The 20,171-nt window shown below is 45.4% G+C and overlaps 2 protein-coding genes and 1 long non-coding RNA gene across 4 annotated transcripts; 1 reads left to right on the forward strand and 2 right to left on the reverse strand.

The window, feature by feature from the left end:
* Positions 1–3,027: 3,027 nt before the first annotated feature.
* On the reverse strand, positions 3,028–3,572 carry LOC120658181. The gene is made up of 2 exons (XR_005668540.1): positions 3,520–3,572; positions 3,028–3,438 (listed from the first exon to the last, which is right to left on the reverse strand). It is a non-coding gene; the product is annotated as an uncharacterized LOC120658181 (long non-coding RNA).
* A 3,829-nt stretch (positions 3,573–7,401) lies between these two features.
* On the forward strand, positions 7,402–11,617 carry LOC120658182 (protein ALTERED PHOSPHATE STARVATION RESPONSE 1-like). Its single transcript, XM_039936421.1, has 4 exons — positions 7,402–8,589; positions 8,700–8,914; positions 9,651–9,874; positions 10,708–11,617. Exons 1-4 carry the CDS (start codon positions 7,836–7,838, stop codon positions 11,480–11,482), a joined length of 1,968 nt encoding a protein of 655 aa, XP_039792355.1. The 5' UTR covers positions 7,402–7,835; the 3' UTR covers positions 11,483–11,617.
* A 653-nt stretch (positions 11,618–12,270) lies between these two features.
* LOC120658183 (synaptotagmin-1-like) lies at positions 12,271–18,353 on the reverse strand. Of its 2 annotated transcripts, none has more exons than XM_039936422.1 (13): positions 18,059–18,353; positions 16,553–16,682; positions 15,594–15,692; positions 15,455–15,505; positions 15,248–15,371; positions 14,748–14,866; positions 14,544–14,645; positions 14,398–14,472; positions 13,911–13,987; positions 13,560–13,806; positions 13,111–13,464; positions 12,890–13,021; positions 12,271–12,669 (listed from the first exon to the last, which is right to left on the reverse strand). In XM_039936422.1, the coding sequence occupies exons 2-13, from the start codon at positions 16,661–16,663 to the stop codon at positions 12,541–12,543; spliced, it is 1,620 nt and encodes a 539-aa protein (XP_039792356.1). In that variant the 5' UTR covers positions 16,664–16,682; positions 18,059–18,353; the 3' UTR covers positions 12,271–12,540. The 2 variants fall into 2 exon arrangements, with proteins under 2 accessions (XP_039792356.1, XP_039792357.1); XM_039936423.1 differs by having other exon boundaries at positions 16,553–16,699; positions 18,059–18,346.
* Between the last annotated feature and the right edge of the window lie 1,818 nt (positions 18,354–20,171).

A 20,171-nucleotide genomic window follows, 5' to 3' on the forward strand; every position in this document is an offset into this window, starting at 1 on the left:
CCAATGTGCTTCTGCGGTTCGTTGTGCAAGCTGATGGAGTCCAAAGTTTTGGGCGATGACTTCGGCAGGAGGTTCTTCATGTGTGAGAACTATGAGTTCGATCCGCCAAAGCGCTACGGCAAGGACAAAGCGAAGGTATCACCTCGCACTATCTAGTTTGCGCCTTCGGAGTTCAGTATGTTAATTCTAACTCGGCTTGGAAATAGAGTCCACCACCTCTTTGTGATTTCATACAGTGGCTGGACACGGAGCAATCGACCGAAGCTAAGGAACACGTTGAGCGCCAAGCAAAGTGGGCTGCGGAAAGGTGGCAGCGAATGCTGCAAGAGGAAAAAAATGAAGAAGCGCAAGAAAGATAAAGAAGAGATCGAGAAGAGGTTCGCAGAAGTGGAACGTCGGCAGGCGGAGGAGCGTGAAGCTGATAGGGAGAGGAAGCGAGAGAGGGCCCGCCGTGCGAAGGAGGCGGGACCCGAGGCTATTAGGAAGGGGAAGTATCATCGGTGCACTCAGTAGATGAATATCATGTAATGTTTGAATTTCATATTCCCTAAGGCATGTTAGGTCTAGATGGAACACGACGTTAGCGTGTTCCATGTACATGCCAGTGCAATTTATCGACATTGTGTAATTTGTACTAGCTCAACTAAATTATTCAGAAGCATTGCCCTACAAATAAACTTTTCAGACCGACGCGATGACAACTCCATTGGCATATATCGGCCAGTACACACAATAAAAACAATGAAAACAATAACCGTTCAAACATTGAACACAAATTAAATAGTAGTCCACACAATTCAACGCACAGAACATATGACATGGTATGTCAGGACCTGTTGCAAACTACGGTATCGAGGTCCAATACTAAAACTAATATGCCTTAGGTAATTCGAACAAACGTTACATTATTTATTCAGACGGAGCAGTACAACCTCAATCATTCACGGGCAGTACCCTTATCACGTCCCGCGATGTCTGGTTTTGCACGCTCGCCTTTGCGTAAATCTTCATTCACCTTCTTTAACCACTCCATATATTGCTGATCACGATGAGTGATCCACGTGTCAATCCACTCATGAAAATGACACCAATGAGTATGCGTGTCATCACCAGCGTACTTTTACAAGCAAGAAACGATTCAGAATTAATAAAAATAATAAAAGCATATTTACAAATTAATCTATACCTGTGATGTTGCTTTTTTGAACTTCCTCGATATTCTTGCAACACCAATACCTCTGGCCAAAAGTCTCGTATTCACGAGATATGTTCGGAACACAACGCATTTGGCAATAGCAATCGGGTGGCTCTACACCTTTCGGCCATACCTTGCAATCTGTAATACATCTATTGGGATCGTTAGGAGAAGGTCCTAAATTAGCATCCATTTCCCGATGGAAAGCTGCCCGGGAGAATGAGGAGCTCATAGCTGTTTGGTTGGGCTAATTAAAAAAAGTGGAAATTGAATTGCAAGTCTGTGCTCTCAGGAACCACAGGGTGCTCTTTTATAGACGCAGGGCTGCTTGCATGTCCATCAGTGCGCATTCATTCCGCTAAAAACAACAACAGGACCTCTCACTGCTCGTACCATCAGTACTCGCACGCTCCACAGCGTTCACTGCTACAACTTTAAACACGGATTATTGCATCGACCTACTCATCGCATCGCCCACTTTAAACTCGTCGTACTGTCACTGCATCGACCTACTCGTGATTATTGCACTGCCCTGACACATCCCATCGTCCGGAACACTACACGGTACCGGCGTAATCGTCACAATGTTAACCATAGGAATTACATCATAATACAACGTTAATGAAACACACAGCAGAAATGCAGTGGCATTGCAGAACCCGTTACAACTACGGTAAACAGATTTTGATCTAAGCTAACATATCTTAGGTAATTTAAAAAAACCCAACAAATACAACGATGCAACATGTCACTTGGACTAGGTAGTCCTAATAGCCGTACCCCCACGTAGCAAACTGCGTTGAGTCTTCTCCGCAGTATCCACCCATTGCAGGTTGCGGAGGCGGTGGTGCCGGAGGGCCAGAGCCTTTGTTCTTGTGACAAGGGCAGTTGCAGTAAGGAATAGTGCATGGTTCATCTTGTGAAGCGGCAGCATTGATGTTATCATCATCTTCGCCATCTTTGTTACCCTCGCTTACTTCCTCGTAATGGTTCATCTTGCACTCCAGATCAAATATCTTAATCTGGAGGTACTCGATGAACTCCTGAACAGAATCAATTGGTGCAGGATGATAAGAAATAAAAGAAATAAAACAAGCGAGCATTACCCATGCGTGAGGGCATTTGAAGAAACGCCGACCGCCATCCATCCCGTCGGTGCACATCTGCACTAAGCAGTCCTCACCATGTCTATATTTTGGCCACGTTTCTCTACGGTTATCGTATTGTCGAAGAGGAGTTTCATTGGTAAATTCACTCTTGTGTTGTGGCGGAAACTCAAACACTGGTTCTGAAAAGGAATCGGGTCCAAGAGGCCCCTCCCATATTATGGGGTCTCCCTTTCTTGCCCCTTTTCCTTTGCCAAAACCGTAGTAATTCTTCCTGCTAGATCCACCTCCAGACATTGGGTATACAATGAGCTTTGGTGTTTGAGTGGTGCTGGGAGCTCACAAGCTTGTGAGTATTTATAGGCGCACAAAGGTCTGATACCCGGAGTGTAGAGTGTAAATGCACATGAAAAGACTACTGTATTCGCACGCTCCACAGCGCTCACTCGTACCACTTTAAACACGGACACGACCTCTCATTGCTCTTGATTTGTACCCTCGCACGCTCAACACCGCTCACTGCTCCCACTTTAAACAACGACACGACGTCTCACTGCTCATGACTTCAGCACTTGCACGTTCCACAGCGCTCACTCGTGATTATTGCACTGTCCCGACATATCCAATCGCCCGAAACACTGCACGGCACCGGCCTAATCGTTATAATTTCACTCCACGGACATTTACCATCGCCCGAATCATTGCACCGGCCTACTCATCATAATAGTACGTAATGGACACATCGAATCATAGTCTGCACATGCATACATAAGATAGTATGACGGAACAAATTAATTAACAAGCTACAACCTGTAAACTAGATGCGTCCGCGCTTGCCCCCTCTCCTCCTGCCACGTCGCTCTGCAGCCTGGCCTGCCCTAGTGTGGTGCTGTGAGTACGTCAGTGGCTCCGGCGGGATGGTCTGGCGAGTGGACCGACGACCCTGCTCAGGAACAGGCGTCTGTTCCACCTGACTGTAGTCCTGCGTCGCGAGTGGGGCACCCCCCAGCTGTGAAGTGCCGACGACCTCCTGCGTCGGTGCAGAAGAGAAGAACGTGTTCACCCACTCCATCTGCGCGAGGTCGTCCACCTCCTGAATCTCCTCATCGTCGTCTGTCCCTCCCACCTGCCGGTACTCTGATTCACAAACTTCAATCCATCAATAATCAATTAAAAATGCACTTGTTACCGCAAATTAACAACTGGTCTTAGTCGTACCTAAATCGTGTATTGGACGACGAAGAGACGAAGATCCAGCGCCGTAGGGATCCCTGTCCCTAGGTCGACGTGCAGGGTCGGCCATATCTCCCTCCACAAGTCGCGCAATTGGGAGAAGACCTGAAGCGCGTAACCTGCATCGCGAAAATGAAAATCAAGTTAGAACAAACGGTTAAGGAAACAACTAAAATATGTGACAAATGTAATCCGTACCTAGGAACCTAGCGACGGTGTATCGGCATCGTCGACATGGGCACACGAGCCCGAAACGTCCCTAAGCTGATGCCACGGACCGCAGACATGTATGACCGGTGGCGCGTGTCGACGAGAGCATCTAGCAACTCAGGGGTAGCTCCTTCCTCGTGCGCCATACCTATATAATGAGATTTATTACAAATAATTTCAGAACACAAATAACAATATTAAGCATAATAACATTAACGTAAAAAAATACTAAATAAAATTTCAGAACATAAATTAAGTATTACAACAAATTTTTAATAAAATACTAAATAAAACATAACGTAATAAACTTATAAATGATGCACAACAAATTAAATATTTTATATATTCAAATTCCAATTACAGCAATAAAATTGAACATAAATTTGGGGCATATATTACAACAAATATTCGTACGCCAAGATCCATGTTATTTCTAATGTGTTTCTTCTTGCATCGGGCCACCCCTTGAAACATTTCTGGATCTGGATCTGGAATGTAAGTTGCATTGTGTCCAGGATCAGTTATGAAGTCTCCAAGGATGCGAAACCCATATATCTCGTGCCTCCAAGTCATCCAAATAGTTTCCTTCATGAAGTAATTTGAGACATACATACGAGCCTGTAGTCCACCAGCTTCAAAACAGGCAGCAATGACATGTGTGCACGGCAGGTGCAGCAGCTTTGGCTTATGACATGAGCAAATACAAGCATCAGGACGGAGAACACACTCCTGCACATGCTTCTCACGCCGGCCCCCATTCGGCCTTTGTCCCTACACATCACCTCGTACCGACGTTCCATAGAGCCAACTGGAGTCACCCGATGTAAACGGGCCTTTTTGAAAGCTTCCTCCATATGCTCTGTAACCTTGTATCCGTAAACTTTGCGATTATCGACCATATCTTTCTGTGCCACAGCGTAACGGTCCCTGAAGTACTCGCAAGTGCGATACAAGAAGAACTCCACGATCCCAACAAGTGGCAATGATCTTACACCACGCAGCACCCAATTGTATACCTCGGCTAGGTTCGTAGTCATTAAACCGTACCTAGCACCTCCTTCATCAAACAGTAAAGCACATTTCTCTTTTGGTTCGTGCTCAATCCACTCAGAGAATGTCTTAATTGCCCTTCTCCTTTTGCGCCTGACATTCGGACCGTCCAAACCCACATCTTCAAGCGAGACCTGGTCGTCGTCCTCTGTATTGACAGATCTCTTCGCAAGCTCCGCCGTTTGCTTTTTTGTTAGCTCATCCAATTTTTTCCATGGGAAGTTGAATTTCCTTTCCTGATTCTGACTGCATAACCGCTTGAATAGCTTCATAAGGATTTTGTTCTTGAACTGGGTATGAAAGTTTGCCCCCATATACCTCATGCACCACCTACTCTTTAGGTCCGGCCAAAGTGCAGTCCTACTACACTCAGTAGAACCATTCTGTATGTCATCAATTGCTTGTAATATACCCTTGTGCCGATCATGAATCAAACACACGTTCTCTACATCTTTGACAATCATATGCTTCACCCTCTGCAAAAACTAATACCAAGTATCCCCTGATTCTTTCTCCACAAAGGCAATTGGCAAAGGCAACAATTGTCTGTTACCATCAGCTGCAATAGCTGTGAGGATTGTGCCTTTATACCTTCCTGTCAAAAATGTCCCATCTATACAAATGACTGGCCGGCAGTGCGGAAACGCCTCAATGCAAGCGCCCAAGGCCAAGAACGACCGTTGGAGTACCTGCTTTCCAGGCTTCTGGGCACATGGATACGTTTTCAAATCGTAGTAGCTACCAGGATTTCTAAGACATATAGTGTGCAGCAATGCCGGTATATTGTGATACGAAGCTTCATACGTCCCCCACCTCATCTGCAGCGCTTTCTGTTTCGCTCTGTAAGCTTTGTTTTAGCTAATTTTATATTTAAACTCCTCCTCAACAGCACAAATGATTGACTTAGGTTCATAACTAGGATTGTCCACGATCAAAGGGTACATGTAGTTAGCTATGAAACCTGCACTGAGGTTGCGGTGCTGTGGTTCTAATTGCTCAAGCAGGCATGTGTTCCTCCATGATCCCCGCCCGTTTTAGTTCTAAAACTAATCTTCTCGAATGCTTGAACAAACAACACAAGCGGTAAGCCTCGGCTACTACTTATATTGACATAGTTCCTCCAGTTTTGCGTCCCTTCAAGCGGCAATAGCTCCCAAAATACTGGTTCCCTTCGACTAACCACTGCCATGACAGAGATCTCATGTTCATCTCGACTAAGGCCGAAAGCTTTAAATAGCCAATTGGATATTGAAATCCAAGTCCTCTCTCTAGCTCGGGGTATTTTTTTTTTGATCGAGCTAAACTCTAACAAATCTACCCCTTTAGGACCATATCTAACTTCTCCTGACCCATAGAACACTTGAAAATACAAATCATCTGACATGCCTGTCAATATTTACGACAATAATTACTCTTAGAATTTAATCAACGCTAAAAAATAATTCTACTATTTTTCATATATCTTAATTATTTCTTTACAATTTTTATTACTGACAACAATTTCTATTTTTCTGTAATATAATATTAATTAATATTATTTTTATACGACAAATATGTCTGTTTGAACTCATTAATATTTTCAATTATATTCGTATGTAAACTAATATTTTTAATTACATGTTCTACGATTTTATATCGTAATAATTTATTTTCGAATCACTAATATTTCTACATATAAAAAAATAATTTCTACACATAAAACTATACTCAAATAATTACATGTTAAAAACTATTTCTACACATAAAACTATATTTAAAAAGACTAATATTTCTAATTCTAATCTACAAACTATTATTAATAAAATTAAAATTTAAAATATACCTGCGAGAGCGCGCTCGGTGCGGCGGCAGGCGGCCGGGAGAGCGCTACGAGCGCCCGGCGCGCGTGCGGGAGCCGCGCGGGGGGCGGGCGGGCGGCGGCGCGGGGTAGCGCGGGCGGAGCGGGTGGGCGGCGTCGCGGGCGGAGCGGGCGGGCGGCGGCGCTGGGGGACGGGCGCGGGTGGTTTAAAGGGCGGGACCTTACCGCCGGTTGAAACGGCGGTAGGCGGCGGTAGGTGCTTACCGCCGGATCATCCGGCGGTAGGTTCCACCTACCGCCGTTTCAACCGGCGGTAAGGCTCGGCCCAACACGGTCCAGCGCGGAACGATTCTACCGCCGGTTCATCCGGCGGTAACAACCTTCCGCCGGATGAACCGGCGGCTGGGTTACATTTTTGAAAATAAAAAAATACGACATATATTTTTGATAAATCGAAAAAAAATATAAAAATAAAAAAACTCTACGGCACCGCAGCCGCGCTCCCGCACCAAAACCCCCGAGCCGAAACCGCCCGGCCCGCCGCCTCCCTCCCCTGCCCAAACCTCCCCAAGGCGGCCTCAGGCCCTCAGCGGCGCAGCGGGACCGTTGGAGAGGGGGATTTCCCCACGCTACCCCCGGTCCCAGCCGACGGGCGCGGCGCAAAGGCGGCCAGGCGGGGGTGGTTCGGGGAGCCCGAGAAAGACAAAGGTCGCGCACGCTGCTCGAGACCTCACGCCCCGCTGTTTTCACTCGGGCGGGACCCTGGGCCCTGGCTGCGTGCGCCACCGTGCCGCGCCGCTCTGGCTGGCTCTGGGGGTGTGCATGCGACGCGCGCGAGGGAGCCGGTTGCTAGCTCTGGTCCGGTGGGCCGCGGTGCCGTGCCGGGCTGCTGCGGCCGGCGGCACACCTGCTGTCACAGGCAGCACGCGTACAAAGGATCTCCCGTCTCTATCTCTAAGCAGGGGGTGAGGAGGGCGTGAGGGCTGCGTGAGATGTGAAGATGAGGACGCCGCAGGGCAGCAGAGAGGCGAGGGCATTGTTGGGTAGTGGGTGCTGGCGTACTGCTGCTCCAGCCAGCCGCTCGCTCGGGCCGCACAACGGTTACTAGCTGGGCTGCGGTGCTGCTGGGCCTGGGTTTGGGGGAGAGAGAGTGAGGCTGGGGGAGAGGGGAGGAGGAAGAGTTGGTGAGGTCCTGAGGTGTGGTGTGCGCGCGCGATCGGCGAGCGCCGGAGCCGGAGCGGCGATGGGCTGCTGCCAGTCGCGGTTGGAGCGGCTGGAGGCGGTGTCGCGGTGCAAGGCGCGGCGGCGCTACACCAAGCAGCTGGTGCAGGCGCGGCGCGACATGGCGGCGGCGCACGCGCTCTACCTGCGCGCGCTGCGGGCCACGGGCGCCTCGCTGCTGCACTTCTCCAGCGCCGAGGCGGAGCACCCGCACCCGCACTCGTCCTCGGCCCACCACCATCACCATCACCACCAGCCGCCGCCCCCGACGCCACCGCCCCCTCCGCCGCCGCCGCCGCCGCCCCTCAGCCCGACCCCGACCGTCAGGTCCTGGACGACAAACTCCTCCTCGATCTCCGCGTCCGCCATCCTGCCCCCGCCGCCGCCGCCGCCAATGCCGTCCAGCTGGGACTTCTGGGACCCCTTCGCGCCTTCCTCCTCACGCTCCGTCACAGAGGATGCCGACTGGGACGACGCCGCCACCACCGTCGTCGACGCCCCCATCGCGCCCGCGCCGCCCGTCGTCACGGCCGCCGCCGCGGTGGCCGCGCCGCCGTCCATCGTCACCGCAACCACCACCTCCACCACCCCTAGCGAGCTCACCGTCGTCGCCGTGCCCCGCGGCGGCGCCGGGAACAAGGACCTCGCCGAGATCGCCACCGAACTCGACGAGTACTTCCTCAAGGCGGCCGACGCCGGCGCCCGTGTCGCTGCACTGCTCGAGGCTCCCATCTGCGAGCCCCCCGAGCCCAGCGCCACCAACAGCAGCCTCCCAGGTAAGCCATTTCTTAGACTTCAATAAATCAGCTCACTAATCAATTGGTTGTTCTTGACCACATTTTGCTTATTGCTGCGAATCCCTCGCTTTTGTTAACTTCTGCTGCAGGGAAGGTACTGAGTTACAGCAAGAGCTTGAAGCCCATGGGATGGACCTGGGGTGGTGCAGGAGGATATGGGAAAGGTAGCAATGGCTTCACAAGGTTCGGGAGAGGCGACGGAGGGATGGTGATGGGCAGTGGCGGGGGCGGTGGAATGCTCAGCCATTCATCCACCGTGGAGAAGCTCTACGCATGGGAGAAGAAGTTGTTTCTTGAGGTCAAGGTGAGAGTAGTGCTTTCTTTGCGCTTTAACTTTAGCAGTGACGGTGGATTTAGCTTTGCTTTCTCATTTAGTATTAGCATGAACATACAGAATGATCGAAACATACTGCCTCTGCCTGATTCTTCAGATCTCGAGTGTGACTGTGTAAGGGAGTGGCGTGGTGCTTTTGAGGGTCCTTTTGTTTTGTTGCTCGTGGTTTGGTCTGTTGTCCTGTGACCTGCGTTGGGGGATGTATATACTAACAAGGATTCAATGGGGTGGCAGTTGGCTTTGTCTGAAGGAAGGTAATAGTGGACACAAGGACGTGTAGTGCGTAATGCACATGGATGCTGCTTGCATTGTCTTTAGTTTATTTCTCCCCTCTGTCAGGAGCTTCTGTAAAGATTCTCAGCTTGCATTTGGATTCTCCGAAGTAGAAAGATCAGTGGATCACCTTCATGGTTATTTTAACCTCGCTGTACAACATGCTAGGCTTAATCTGAATGGGGCCGTGGATATTTTATTTCATCTTCATATTGCAGTGAAAATCATTGCTATCCATAATCCTCGATCACATGAGTACTGAATTCTGATTTGCTTATTTCTTTGTCATTGTAAAAGTGGGATATTTATACTCCTTTGATCATGTATTCACATCTGTTAAGAATCATGTCATTGTAGCTTTCTCTGCAGCTGTAAGTATGGCATATTTGTGTTCCTTTTGATTGGATTATGACTTTTCTTTAACTGTGAGCAGAGTTACGAGGGGTACAAGCAAGAGCATGATAAGAAGGTCAGTCTTTTGAGAAAGCAGGAGGTGAAGGGTGTGGATTACTTGAAGATGGAAAAGAATAAGATGGAGATTGAAAGCCTGGAGTCCAAAATGCTGGTTGCCAACCAATCCATCGAAACCACCACTTCTGAGATAATCAGGCTCAGAGAATCAGAGCTATTTCCCCAACTTCTTGAGCTTGTTGCTGGGTTAGTACAAATGCTCCCTTCTTCCTTCCTGTCTGCATCTAGTAGGCGTAATATTCTAATGTAGGTTGCTTCACATGTTGGCTACTTCCACTTGTACCTGTCCTTTTGCATTGCATATGAGATCAGAGTTTTTTTTAAAAGCTATATGAGATCAGAGTAAGGATGGACGAATGGGCCACGGTACTGCCTTCTACCCATGCTCAAGTGTATGCTAGCTATGGAAAACAGTAGTGATGTTTGTTCTTTACTCTTTTGGGTTCTTGCAGGCTTGCAGCTGCTACCTCACACCCTGCTGCTTTTTTATCTTACTTCTGTAAAAGTAACTTTGTCACTGTATAAGGCACTTTTTACTGAAGTGAGCTAACATCTAAAGTAGTGGAGTTTGGAGGCTATGAAGTAGTGCAGACTAGTGGGATCTTTGAATTTTGGCTGTCTTGACTGAATCTTCTGATCATATATATGGTCATACTAGACCTGGCCGGGAGATCTTTGGCATCATTGTCTGATCAACTCTGATCAACTTGGGGGGCACTGCTGACGTTGGAACTATCAATTGTTAGTTGTGTTGTTTGTCTTTTGGTTTATTGGTCGGTGCTGATTGTTTCAAACTGGTTGTGGCTAAAGGTAGTTTCAACTTTCAAGGCGGTTCCCAATAAATATTAGCACAAAATGTCAATACCATTATTATTTTCAGGCAGTAGGTCTCCTTTCTATAGAAATTTGTGTTTTCATCGTTCTCATGGATACTTCTTTCCGTCAACCAGTGTTATTTACTTTATTCAGAATTTAGTGTTTTTACCTTACTTATGCATGCTTCTGTTTGTGAATTTCAGCTTGATGAGCATGTGGAGGGGCATGTACGAGTGTCATCAAGTTCAGACCCACATCGTGCAACAGCTTGAGTATCTCAAAGCTCGGAATATGAACCCAACTTCCAATGTCCACCGGCAAGCAGCTCTTCAGCTTGAAATAGAGGTTGACAGATGGTATTCAGCCTTCTGTAGCCTTGTGAAGTCCCAGAGGGATTATGTGTATTCACTGACTGGCTGGCTTCGCCTATCGCTGTTCTGCCACCATGACCCACTGACCAAAGCTCAGAACTCTGATATTTACGGCTTGTGTGAGGAATGGCAGCTGGCCATCGATCGAATCCCAGATAAGGTGGCCTCAGAAGGGATTAAGACTTTCCTAACTGTAATCCACGCTGTTGTGATTCAACAAGCTGAGGAACAGAAGCTGAAGAAAAGGTCAGAGTCTGCATTCAAAGAATTCGAGAAGAAGGCAGAGGAGCTGAGATCCTTGGAGTCAAAATACGGGCCATATATCAGTGCTGAAGGTTACAGAGAAATGTCGCGGAAATCACCAGTAGCTGACAAGCAGGCAAAGGTGGAGACCCTGAGGAGCCGCGCTGATGAGGAGAAGAGCAAGTATGAGAAGAGCATTGGAGTCACAAGAGCAATGACCTTGAGTAACCTGCAGACTGGCTTGCCTAATGTTTTCCAGGCAATGACTGGCTTCGCCAGTGTCTGCACGGAGGCATTCGAGTTGGTGTACAACTTCAAGAGAAGCTCAGACCGAATCCTCGACGCGAAGAGGCTGCTGACCTGAAGCGATGTTACCTCACTGTATAAAATGTATACAGCTCTAGACTTCTAGTAACAATAGTAGGGTGGAAGAGAGTTTACCTTGCAACCTTTGTGTGGCTGTTATCAGGTTCTAATGGCACACTATAGTAGGAGCAAATATGCCGTCGAGCTTACTTTTGAGGGTTTTTTTCTTTCCTTCTTTTTGGTAGCATAAGTTCTTGATCTGATGTGGGAATTGAACTGTGGCGGATTCAAAAAGCTCTGTTTTTTTGAATCAGGACGTTTACAGATTATGCGAGACTCGGATGGCGACTCGTAGATAACAGTCGTCTCTGCAATCCAGAAATGGGCCGGCCCTGTCGCGATTCTACTTTTCCCGGGCCTTGTGATTAGATAGTTACTACTCTCTCTGATCCAAATTATAAGTCATTCCAAGAATTTTGGAGAGTTAAAATTTTTCAAATTTGACTAAATTTATATAACAACATAATAACATTTATGATATCACTTAAGTATAATTAGAATTCTTTATTAACTATATTTTCATAGTATATCTATTTGATGTCATAAATCTTTGTATTTCTCTCTATAATTTTAATCAAACTTTGAGATAGTTTGACTCTCCAAGATTCTTGTAATGACTTATAATTTAGAACGGAGGGAGTAATTGACTAATTGGCCATTGCAACTTTGTACGTGTTCAGCGTTAGGAAGACATTTCTATAAGCATGCCACACGCTAAATGGCGTGGAAACATACCGTCAAAACAAATATTTCAAGCCATTTATTTAAGAATAAAAAGAAACATGCTTGGTAGCAACATTCAGTATGACAGAATGCCGAGTATACTTGTATGATCTGTAGTAGTCACAGAATAAGTTCGAGTTCGTTTCCAGGGTCAGTAACACATTAACACACCTACTCCCTCTGTCCCAAAATAAGTGCAAAGAGTGTTGTTTTAGCTTCTAATGAGATCCAACAAATTATATCAATACCAAGTACCATGAAGACATTGTAAATGAAAATGCATAGGGCCAATCAAATATTTTAGAGATGTTACATTTCTAGTACCAATGCTGTCTAGGAAGTTCTCCATTGCATCTCAATTTGTATCTGACCATTTTTTGAGTCTATGAGATGGTACTTCTCATTAATCCGCTTGTTGCTGATCACATCTGCAAGGCTGATATCAATGTAGCCCAAGGTTTCCTGAATGAAGAAAATGCAGGCATCAGGATACAAGAAATTTGATATTTGTCTCATCACATAATGCAGCTAATGCAACTAGTAGTGACTTTATACTCCCTCCTTTTTGAAGTATATGACACTAGTCCTAAACGTCATATTGTTAAAAATGGATGTAGTGGCTAACGGTGACCATGTACAGACATAATGCTTACTACACCATTCTCCAATCAAGGGGATGTACCTTGCCATGTATCAGCCCTTTCTTCGGGGCTTTACTTAGGACTTCAACATGTAGCTTATCATTTACAGGTGGCTCCTCACACACAAACTCGAATTCATCCTCCCATCGTGGATCCCTATTCTTCTTGATGACCTAGCACAGGAGTGTAAATAAAGAGATCAGTCAAGCATAGCCATTCCATGAAGTTATACAAAAAAAAACATAATTTGTATCCATAATACCTTTGTTTTCTTCTCCTCGCCTTTGAAAATTATTTTCGCATACGGGTTTGTATGGTGCTTCCCCTCAAGATCTTGAGCTTCATGAACAATAACATAAAGCAGACCACCACCAGCTGGAGTACCATCTGGAGCTTTCTGTACCACATCGGTACCCTCTATGCCTTCTTTCTCCATATCTTCTTCCTTGAAAGGCTTGTACGTAAGCTCTAGAGTAAGCTGACCACGGGACTTCTCATTTTGTACATCATTTGGATCCATGGTCTTAAGCAAGTCGAGGGTAGTAACTTTAGTCTCATCTGCTGGGAGGTCTTTTAAAAGGACACTATTCATGCCCATCTTTTCATGTTTTCCAACCTATATATATCAAACAAAAAAGTAACTGGATATTCTTGGGTAAAAGTATGTCACCAGAAAAGGCACTGAAGATATTAAAAAGAAAGCGGCCATACCTGTTCCCAGTCAAATACATTAACTTCAAGAGCCTGAGTTTCTGGATCTGTCACAACAAATTTGAAATCTTCATTCCACTCCGGATTGAGATTGCTGCGCTTTACAGTTGTTTTTTTGGATGGAAGCTTGTCATCTGACATCTTAAGTTTCACATATGGGTCTGATTTACCTAGCAGATCCTTCTTTCGCAGATTTTGGGCTCTTACAACCTTCAAAAGTAGAATTCCAACAGGTTTTTTCGATGCTCTGGGGATTTGGAAACCATTAGCAATACTCATTTACTTATCAGGTCTATTCTTTGACGCATAACAAGTTAACAACCCAAAATTGAAAAGGTAATAAAAATTTACTTTGAGGGATCCATTATAGGTACTTCTAATGTCTTCGGCCACAAATACATGCTCGCTACTTGCTTCTTGATGGTCTCCTGAAAATGAACAAAAGATAGCATAACAAAATGAGCTAACTGAACTGTGAATTAGATATGACACGGCACATCCACTGTAAAGAGACAGTTAGATACTACAGAAGAATAACACTAAAGTCTAAATCCAAGTGATCAACCATCACATACAGCAAGGATGCTTTCAGTACACAAATGCCTATGCAATAATGCATTTGAACACATGCAGGCCAATAAGCGCAACAAGCCGAAAAATTGTTTTACAAGATTGTTGTGAATATATAGGAGGGATGTACTCAGCTTCAGCACGCAAGTTAAGCCATTACAAATTTCAGAAAAAAAAATAAATGAAAAATCAGCATTTAGTTCACAAAATAGTGTGACAAATGAGAAAACTTTCACATGAGAATGTTCAGAACAGAAGGTCGGAATACCTGAACAAATCTGTAAAGACCAGGAATAGCCATTACATCTGCTCCAAGAAGTTTCAGCCCGAAGTCAACATGTGGCTGAAAAACCAATCCCAATTAGCAACGCGTGGTGAAGCAAAAAATTGAAACACAAGTAAAAGTCGACATACCTTCTCCATGAGAGAGACAAGGATTTTAGCAAAGCAAGGAAATGTAGGCACCAATGGCTTCAGAGTAATACGAGGTAAAGCAAAGACTTGTAGATCCACAATCTGAATATCTCAGGGAAAAAATAGATTTCAGTTGGTTCGCTTGAACATATCATGAAGCGCGTATTGAATCAAGAATCTAGGTCATGACAGAACAGTTTATACCTGGATAGTTGCTTTCAAACCATAAGCTTTTACAGCAACAGTGACATTTGGATTTGCAGCCCATTTAAGACACGGTTCCATTATCAGCTCTTGCTCCTCTGTGACGTACACTTTCATCCCTGGGAGGGAAAGGCATGGATTGTTTCAACATACATTTTTGCAGCACAAGTTGTAAGAGAATCAGCATCACATACATATCTAATGTAAGCCAGCGTGTAAACAGAGGTTGCTCGCATTATTACATGCTCTACATGGGAAATTTGATGTATAAACGTCACCAGTACTACATAGGCAGCCGGACAACATGCCAACTTTGATGCATCACTAGTGAATGAAATGTCCAATTATACGCAGTTGGAACACAGATGCAACAATGTCTCCATATGACCACATCTCATATCATCAGAATACGAAATTTTGGGGCACAACAATTTTACAGTAAGGGTTAATTGGCTCCTCGCGAAATTCTAGTTCAAACATAAGAATGCAACATCACTAACCTTGAAAGGTTGGCGGTAAGCTACCCAAAGTAAGAGTTTCAAACTCAACGGAGTCTATCTTATATTTTGCAGTATTCTCAGCAATAATTGGCTTAGCGATTTCCTGTGCAGTTCTGCAGATAGCCTACAGGATAAAAAAACACAAAGCATTCAATGTCAATCAGAGATAGTGAATTCATGCTGAGAGCAAGCGAGAAGATACAGTACCTTGTTAAGATAGGGCCACATCAACTCCAAAAACCTGTTCAGCCAATCAATCTAGAGACGTGGAAGAAAATGAAGATCTAAATGTATAACTAGAATTATTATAGTTTCTTGCTATCTTATTATTGAAGCAGAAGCATACTCTATCATAGTCAGGATTCTTGACCCACAAAGGAATTTCGGGAAGAATGGCCTCCAAAGATTTTGAATCATATTCCACAAGCGGACGAACTTTGACATCCTGACAAGCAAGAAGGGAGAACGAAAGTTATCCCCATGAACCCATATTATTAAATTCAACCTCAAACATTTTTTTCTCGAATACACAGGAGACCTGCACATCTTTGTATTAAGAGAAGAAAGAAGTCCAATTACAAATCCATCACCTTACCTTGGACTAAAGTAAGAGATGTAGCTGAATTAGGAAACGGAGACTATTACAAGCAAAGAAGGAAAAGAACTGGGACCTGACCACCAATTCAACCTCAAACATTGAAGATCCTTTACAAGCATAAGCAAGAGAAAAGGCATATGTTGTATTAGATTAAACCACTTTGACTCATCCATGTCAGTATTACTCAAACCAGAATGATGCAAATTTAATAGGACACTAAAAATTGCACAAAGGAGTAAAGTACATATGATTCTGCAAACAATGGACCATATGATTTCTCTAGGTCTGCATCTCCTTCATGAAATGACCATTTGCGGGTGCATGCAACATTTGCCAGTGTTACTTCAGTACATAAGGCATCAAAGGTAAATTGGACATGCAAATGCAGAGTTTGATGGCATACATCACAACAAAAGCTAATCAAAAAACAATATAATACTCACAGCTTATGTCAACAATGTTAGTCAGAATTCAGAAGGAACAGAATAGCAAATGGGATATGCAGAAAAAGTAAATATGTTCAACATCAACCACAGGCCTCTTTGTTTCATCTTAACTGTAAGATCTCAAATTATCCACAGATCATTTGGTTACACTGTTCCAGAAGCACATTGGCAAAGCAGCTATCCACAATCTGACTATTCATCATACAACGGCCAATAGAAATCATACTGTAAGAATGAAAGTACAAAAAGGAAAGTCCGCACCTTGACATCATTTGGCTGGACGTAGATGAAGAGGAAGTAGCCGATAACAATACCAGCCGAAAACCCAAAGCCAAATCCAGAGAAACCAAGCACTGTGCTGATTATACCCATCTCGGATTCCGTCCAAAACCTTCAGATACACACCAGCTTTCAACCAAAAGTTGCAAAACAAACATAAAAAAGGGTATAATCAATTGAAATTTGCACTAATGAGAAACAATAAACCAAAAGCACTTCACTCTGCTAAATTGCAAGGGAACAACTAGAGTAATCTGACTTCCTAGCGATGCAAAGATCATATTCAATTTGCTGCACAACACCAGATAAACAAACACCAAGATCGTACATCCTTAGTCAAACATATTTATATGAATTCCCCCCAGCAGCAAAAAGCAATTTCCCACATTAGAAACTGGAGGGACCCAGCAATCAAGGCTTTCACCAGCTATGAAAGTAATGCTTTAGACCAAATCACCCAAGAATAGCATTTAAAGTGTATAAAAAATTAGTGAAAGCAATAGGAATAGGTTATAACACAACTATTAGGACCTCGGAGGCAAGGAGAATACTTGTAACTTTCGAGCTGATGACGCACGTATCAGAATAATGCAGTGGCACCACATTACTGTCCACTGTTATATGTTGATTGAGAAGACAAAAGGTGAATACAACTAGTGGAGGAAAAGATGTGAAGGCTGGCATTCTGACATCTTTAATGGTTGCTTTGGCTTGCGGGTCGCCTTGGTGCTTTAATCTTTGCTTTTGAGGCAGGTTTCGGATTGGATCAAATCAAGAGTGGTGGTCTGGTGGACTTAAAATATGAGAAAGGGGGTGTAACAGTTCAGGTTTGAATTCAATAGAATGGAAGGCATAACCGAAATTAAGTATGTTTCTGAAACAAAATGTTGGACCCAATCCAGTTGAAGGACCCAAAACAGGAATCACGTTACAACTTTTTAAGCTGGGATTCAGGAGTAACGGGTTGCATGCACTCATCAAAAAGAAAATTACTGTTAAAGAAAACTCGCTGAAATGGACAAGGAAACAGATGCAAGAAAACTCGCTGAAATGGACAAGGAAACAGATGCAGCGCGTACATTTGATCATGCTTATCCTAGATAAATATGACTTGATCACTGTTTGAAATCAAAGTTACGACGCCTCTGAAAAAATTTAGAAAAAAAACGCAGAGAAGTGCATCACTTAACATCCGAACCACGCGCTTGTGTTACCACGCATCAGAAAATTTTCCCAGAAAAACGCACATAAATGCAGAACCAAAGCGAGGAACTACGCTTTATCTATCGGCTGTCCTGCGCCTTGTTCCCGCGAGGAACCTGCAGAAATCGACGGAAGGAAGGAACGCCCGGAGCAAACCCCGAGAACTGAAAGCGTCGATCCTACGAACCCCCATCAAGGTCGGAAACTCCGAACAACGGAGAACCTGGATCGCGCGAACTCGTCGGGGGGACCGAATCGAAGAGGGGAGTAAGAGACAATACGAACCACCGAGGTGTCTGGGTGGGGCGGGGCGATCGCGACGCTGGCTAATCCCTCGCTGATTCAGGGGGCGAGTCCATGGAACGCTCGTCGGGGTCGGGGCTCCGGTGCGGGCGGCGGCGGCGCGGCGATCGCGACGCTGGCTAATCCCTGGCTGATTCGGGGGACGAGTCCATGGAACGCTCGTCTGGGTCGGGGCTCCGGTGCGGGCGGCGGCGGCGGCGAATTTTTTTGTCGGAGCTGGATTTGGCTTCGGCCGGCGGGGGCGGAGGAATCGAATGGTTTTTGTTGGCAGGAACCGAGGAGCAGGGTTAACAATTTCGGCGAAATTTCGGAAAATTTTTCGTTTCCGCTAGTTACCGGGATTCGAAATTTCGGTATTTTTCGGTATATTTCGTTTTCAAATTCAAAATTCAACAAATTTCGACCGAAATTCAACGAAATTCGCCGAAATTTACCGAAATTTCGGAACGGAATTCCGTTTCCGCTAAACACCGGGATTTGACCGGAAAACGAAATGGTTAACCCTGCCGAGGAGGGAGGGTTCGTCTCTGCCGCTGCCCACGTTGCCGGTCACGCACGCGGCGGCGGCGGTGGCAATAACGGGGTTAGTTCGAGGAGCTAAACTACTTTAGATTATATCTTATTCAAAAGAATCTTGATATTTATTAATATTAAATAAGATTTGATTACAAAATTATCTGCAGAACCCGAAACTAAATTGTGAGACGAATCTAACAAGGTATATTAATTTATAATTAGCAGATGGTTACTATAGTATTACTGTAACAAATCATGAATTAATTAAGCTCATTAGATTCGTTTCGCAAATTAGCACCTATCTGTCAAAAAAAATTATAAATAAATTTTATTTAATATTTTTAAATAATAAAATTTTTTTATGTGATAGGAGCTAAAAAAATTGATGGAAACAAATAGAGTCTAATTTCGGGCGAAGCAAGCGCCTAATTAAGGGCCACAAAACAAGTGTGCGTGGGCCCGTGGGGATCCTGTCCACTGCCCTGCGGGCAAGTCGATGCGTCCCGGGCGACGCTGACACGCGGGCCAGGCCGGCGCCCGCTTCCTCTTCCTCCTGGGCGTGGCAGCAGCGGTTGGAACCCGGGTGGCCCGTACTGCCGCGCGCGTCACGAGTCACGAGACCGACAGCGAGAGGATGCCTCCTTCCCTGTTTATAAGGCATGGTGGAACATGACACGGTCTTCTAAACAACACTTTGACCATTTATTTATCATATATTATATCACTTTTGATTATAAACTTATAATCATTGTAAACTATGTTTGATTATGAATCCAATCATATGAAATTTGTATTATAAAAATAAAAATTTAATAGTCAAATTATTGGTCAAAGATGAGAAGGTTTGAATCTTGATATACGTGTATGCCTTATAAACGGGGAAGGAGGGAGTATCTATCTACACTATAAAAGTTGAAATAATTGAATATAATTTCCACCTATTTTTTATCTACCCACTCTCTCATAAAATACCGCCAGATGGGCCATGTGTAAGGGCTAGCTATTTGACAAAAACCTTGGCAGACCGAAAAACCTCCCGGCGCCAGTTGATTCTGCCCTGCGACAAAAAAATTTGGGGACCTATGCATTGTCTACCCGCCTCTGTACACGCCGTGCGGTGGGGACACAGATTGGGACACTCACGCAGCGATAGGAAACTTTATCACCTTCCATAATCACCCTGATGACAACCGTGGTTCTCGTCGTGAAATGATAGGAAATTTGATCACCTTCCATAATCTTCCATAATCACCCTTCGCAGTGCCTGCTGCCGATCGGCCGCTGCACTCCTTGTGCAGCCAGCTGACAGCGCCGCCGTGCTGCTGCGGCAAGGAGCTCACGAGCCCCGGGTGGAAGGTGAGCCCGGCAGCGGCGGCGGCCGGGAATATTTGGGCATCGCCGTGTGATGCGGTGGTCGCGCGCGCCGACGGCAGTCAACCGCTGCTCCGACGTTCCCGGTGCCCGACGGCTATTCCGAGGGCCGCTGCTCCGACGGCCACGGCTCCTAACGGCCATCGCTCCCGGCGCCCGCTGCTCCTGACAGTCCTAGCTCCCAGCGACCGTTGCTCCTGAGGGCCAT

Source organism: Panicum virgatum, chromosome 2N, assembly GCF_016808335.1.
Source record: "Panicum virgatum strain AP13 chromosome 2N, P.virgatum_v5, whole genome shotgun sequence".
NCBI classification, from domain to species: Eukaryota; Viridiplantae; Streptophyta; class Magnoliopsida; order Poales; family Poaceae; genus Panicum; species Panicum virgatum.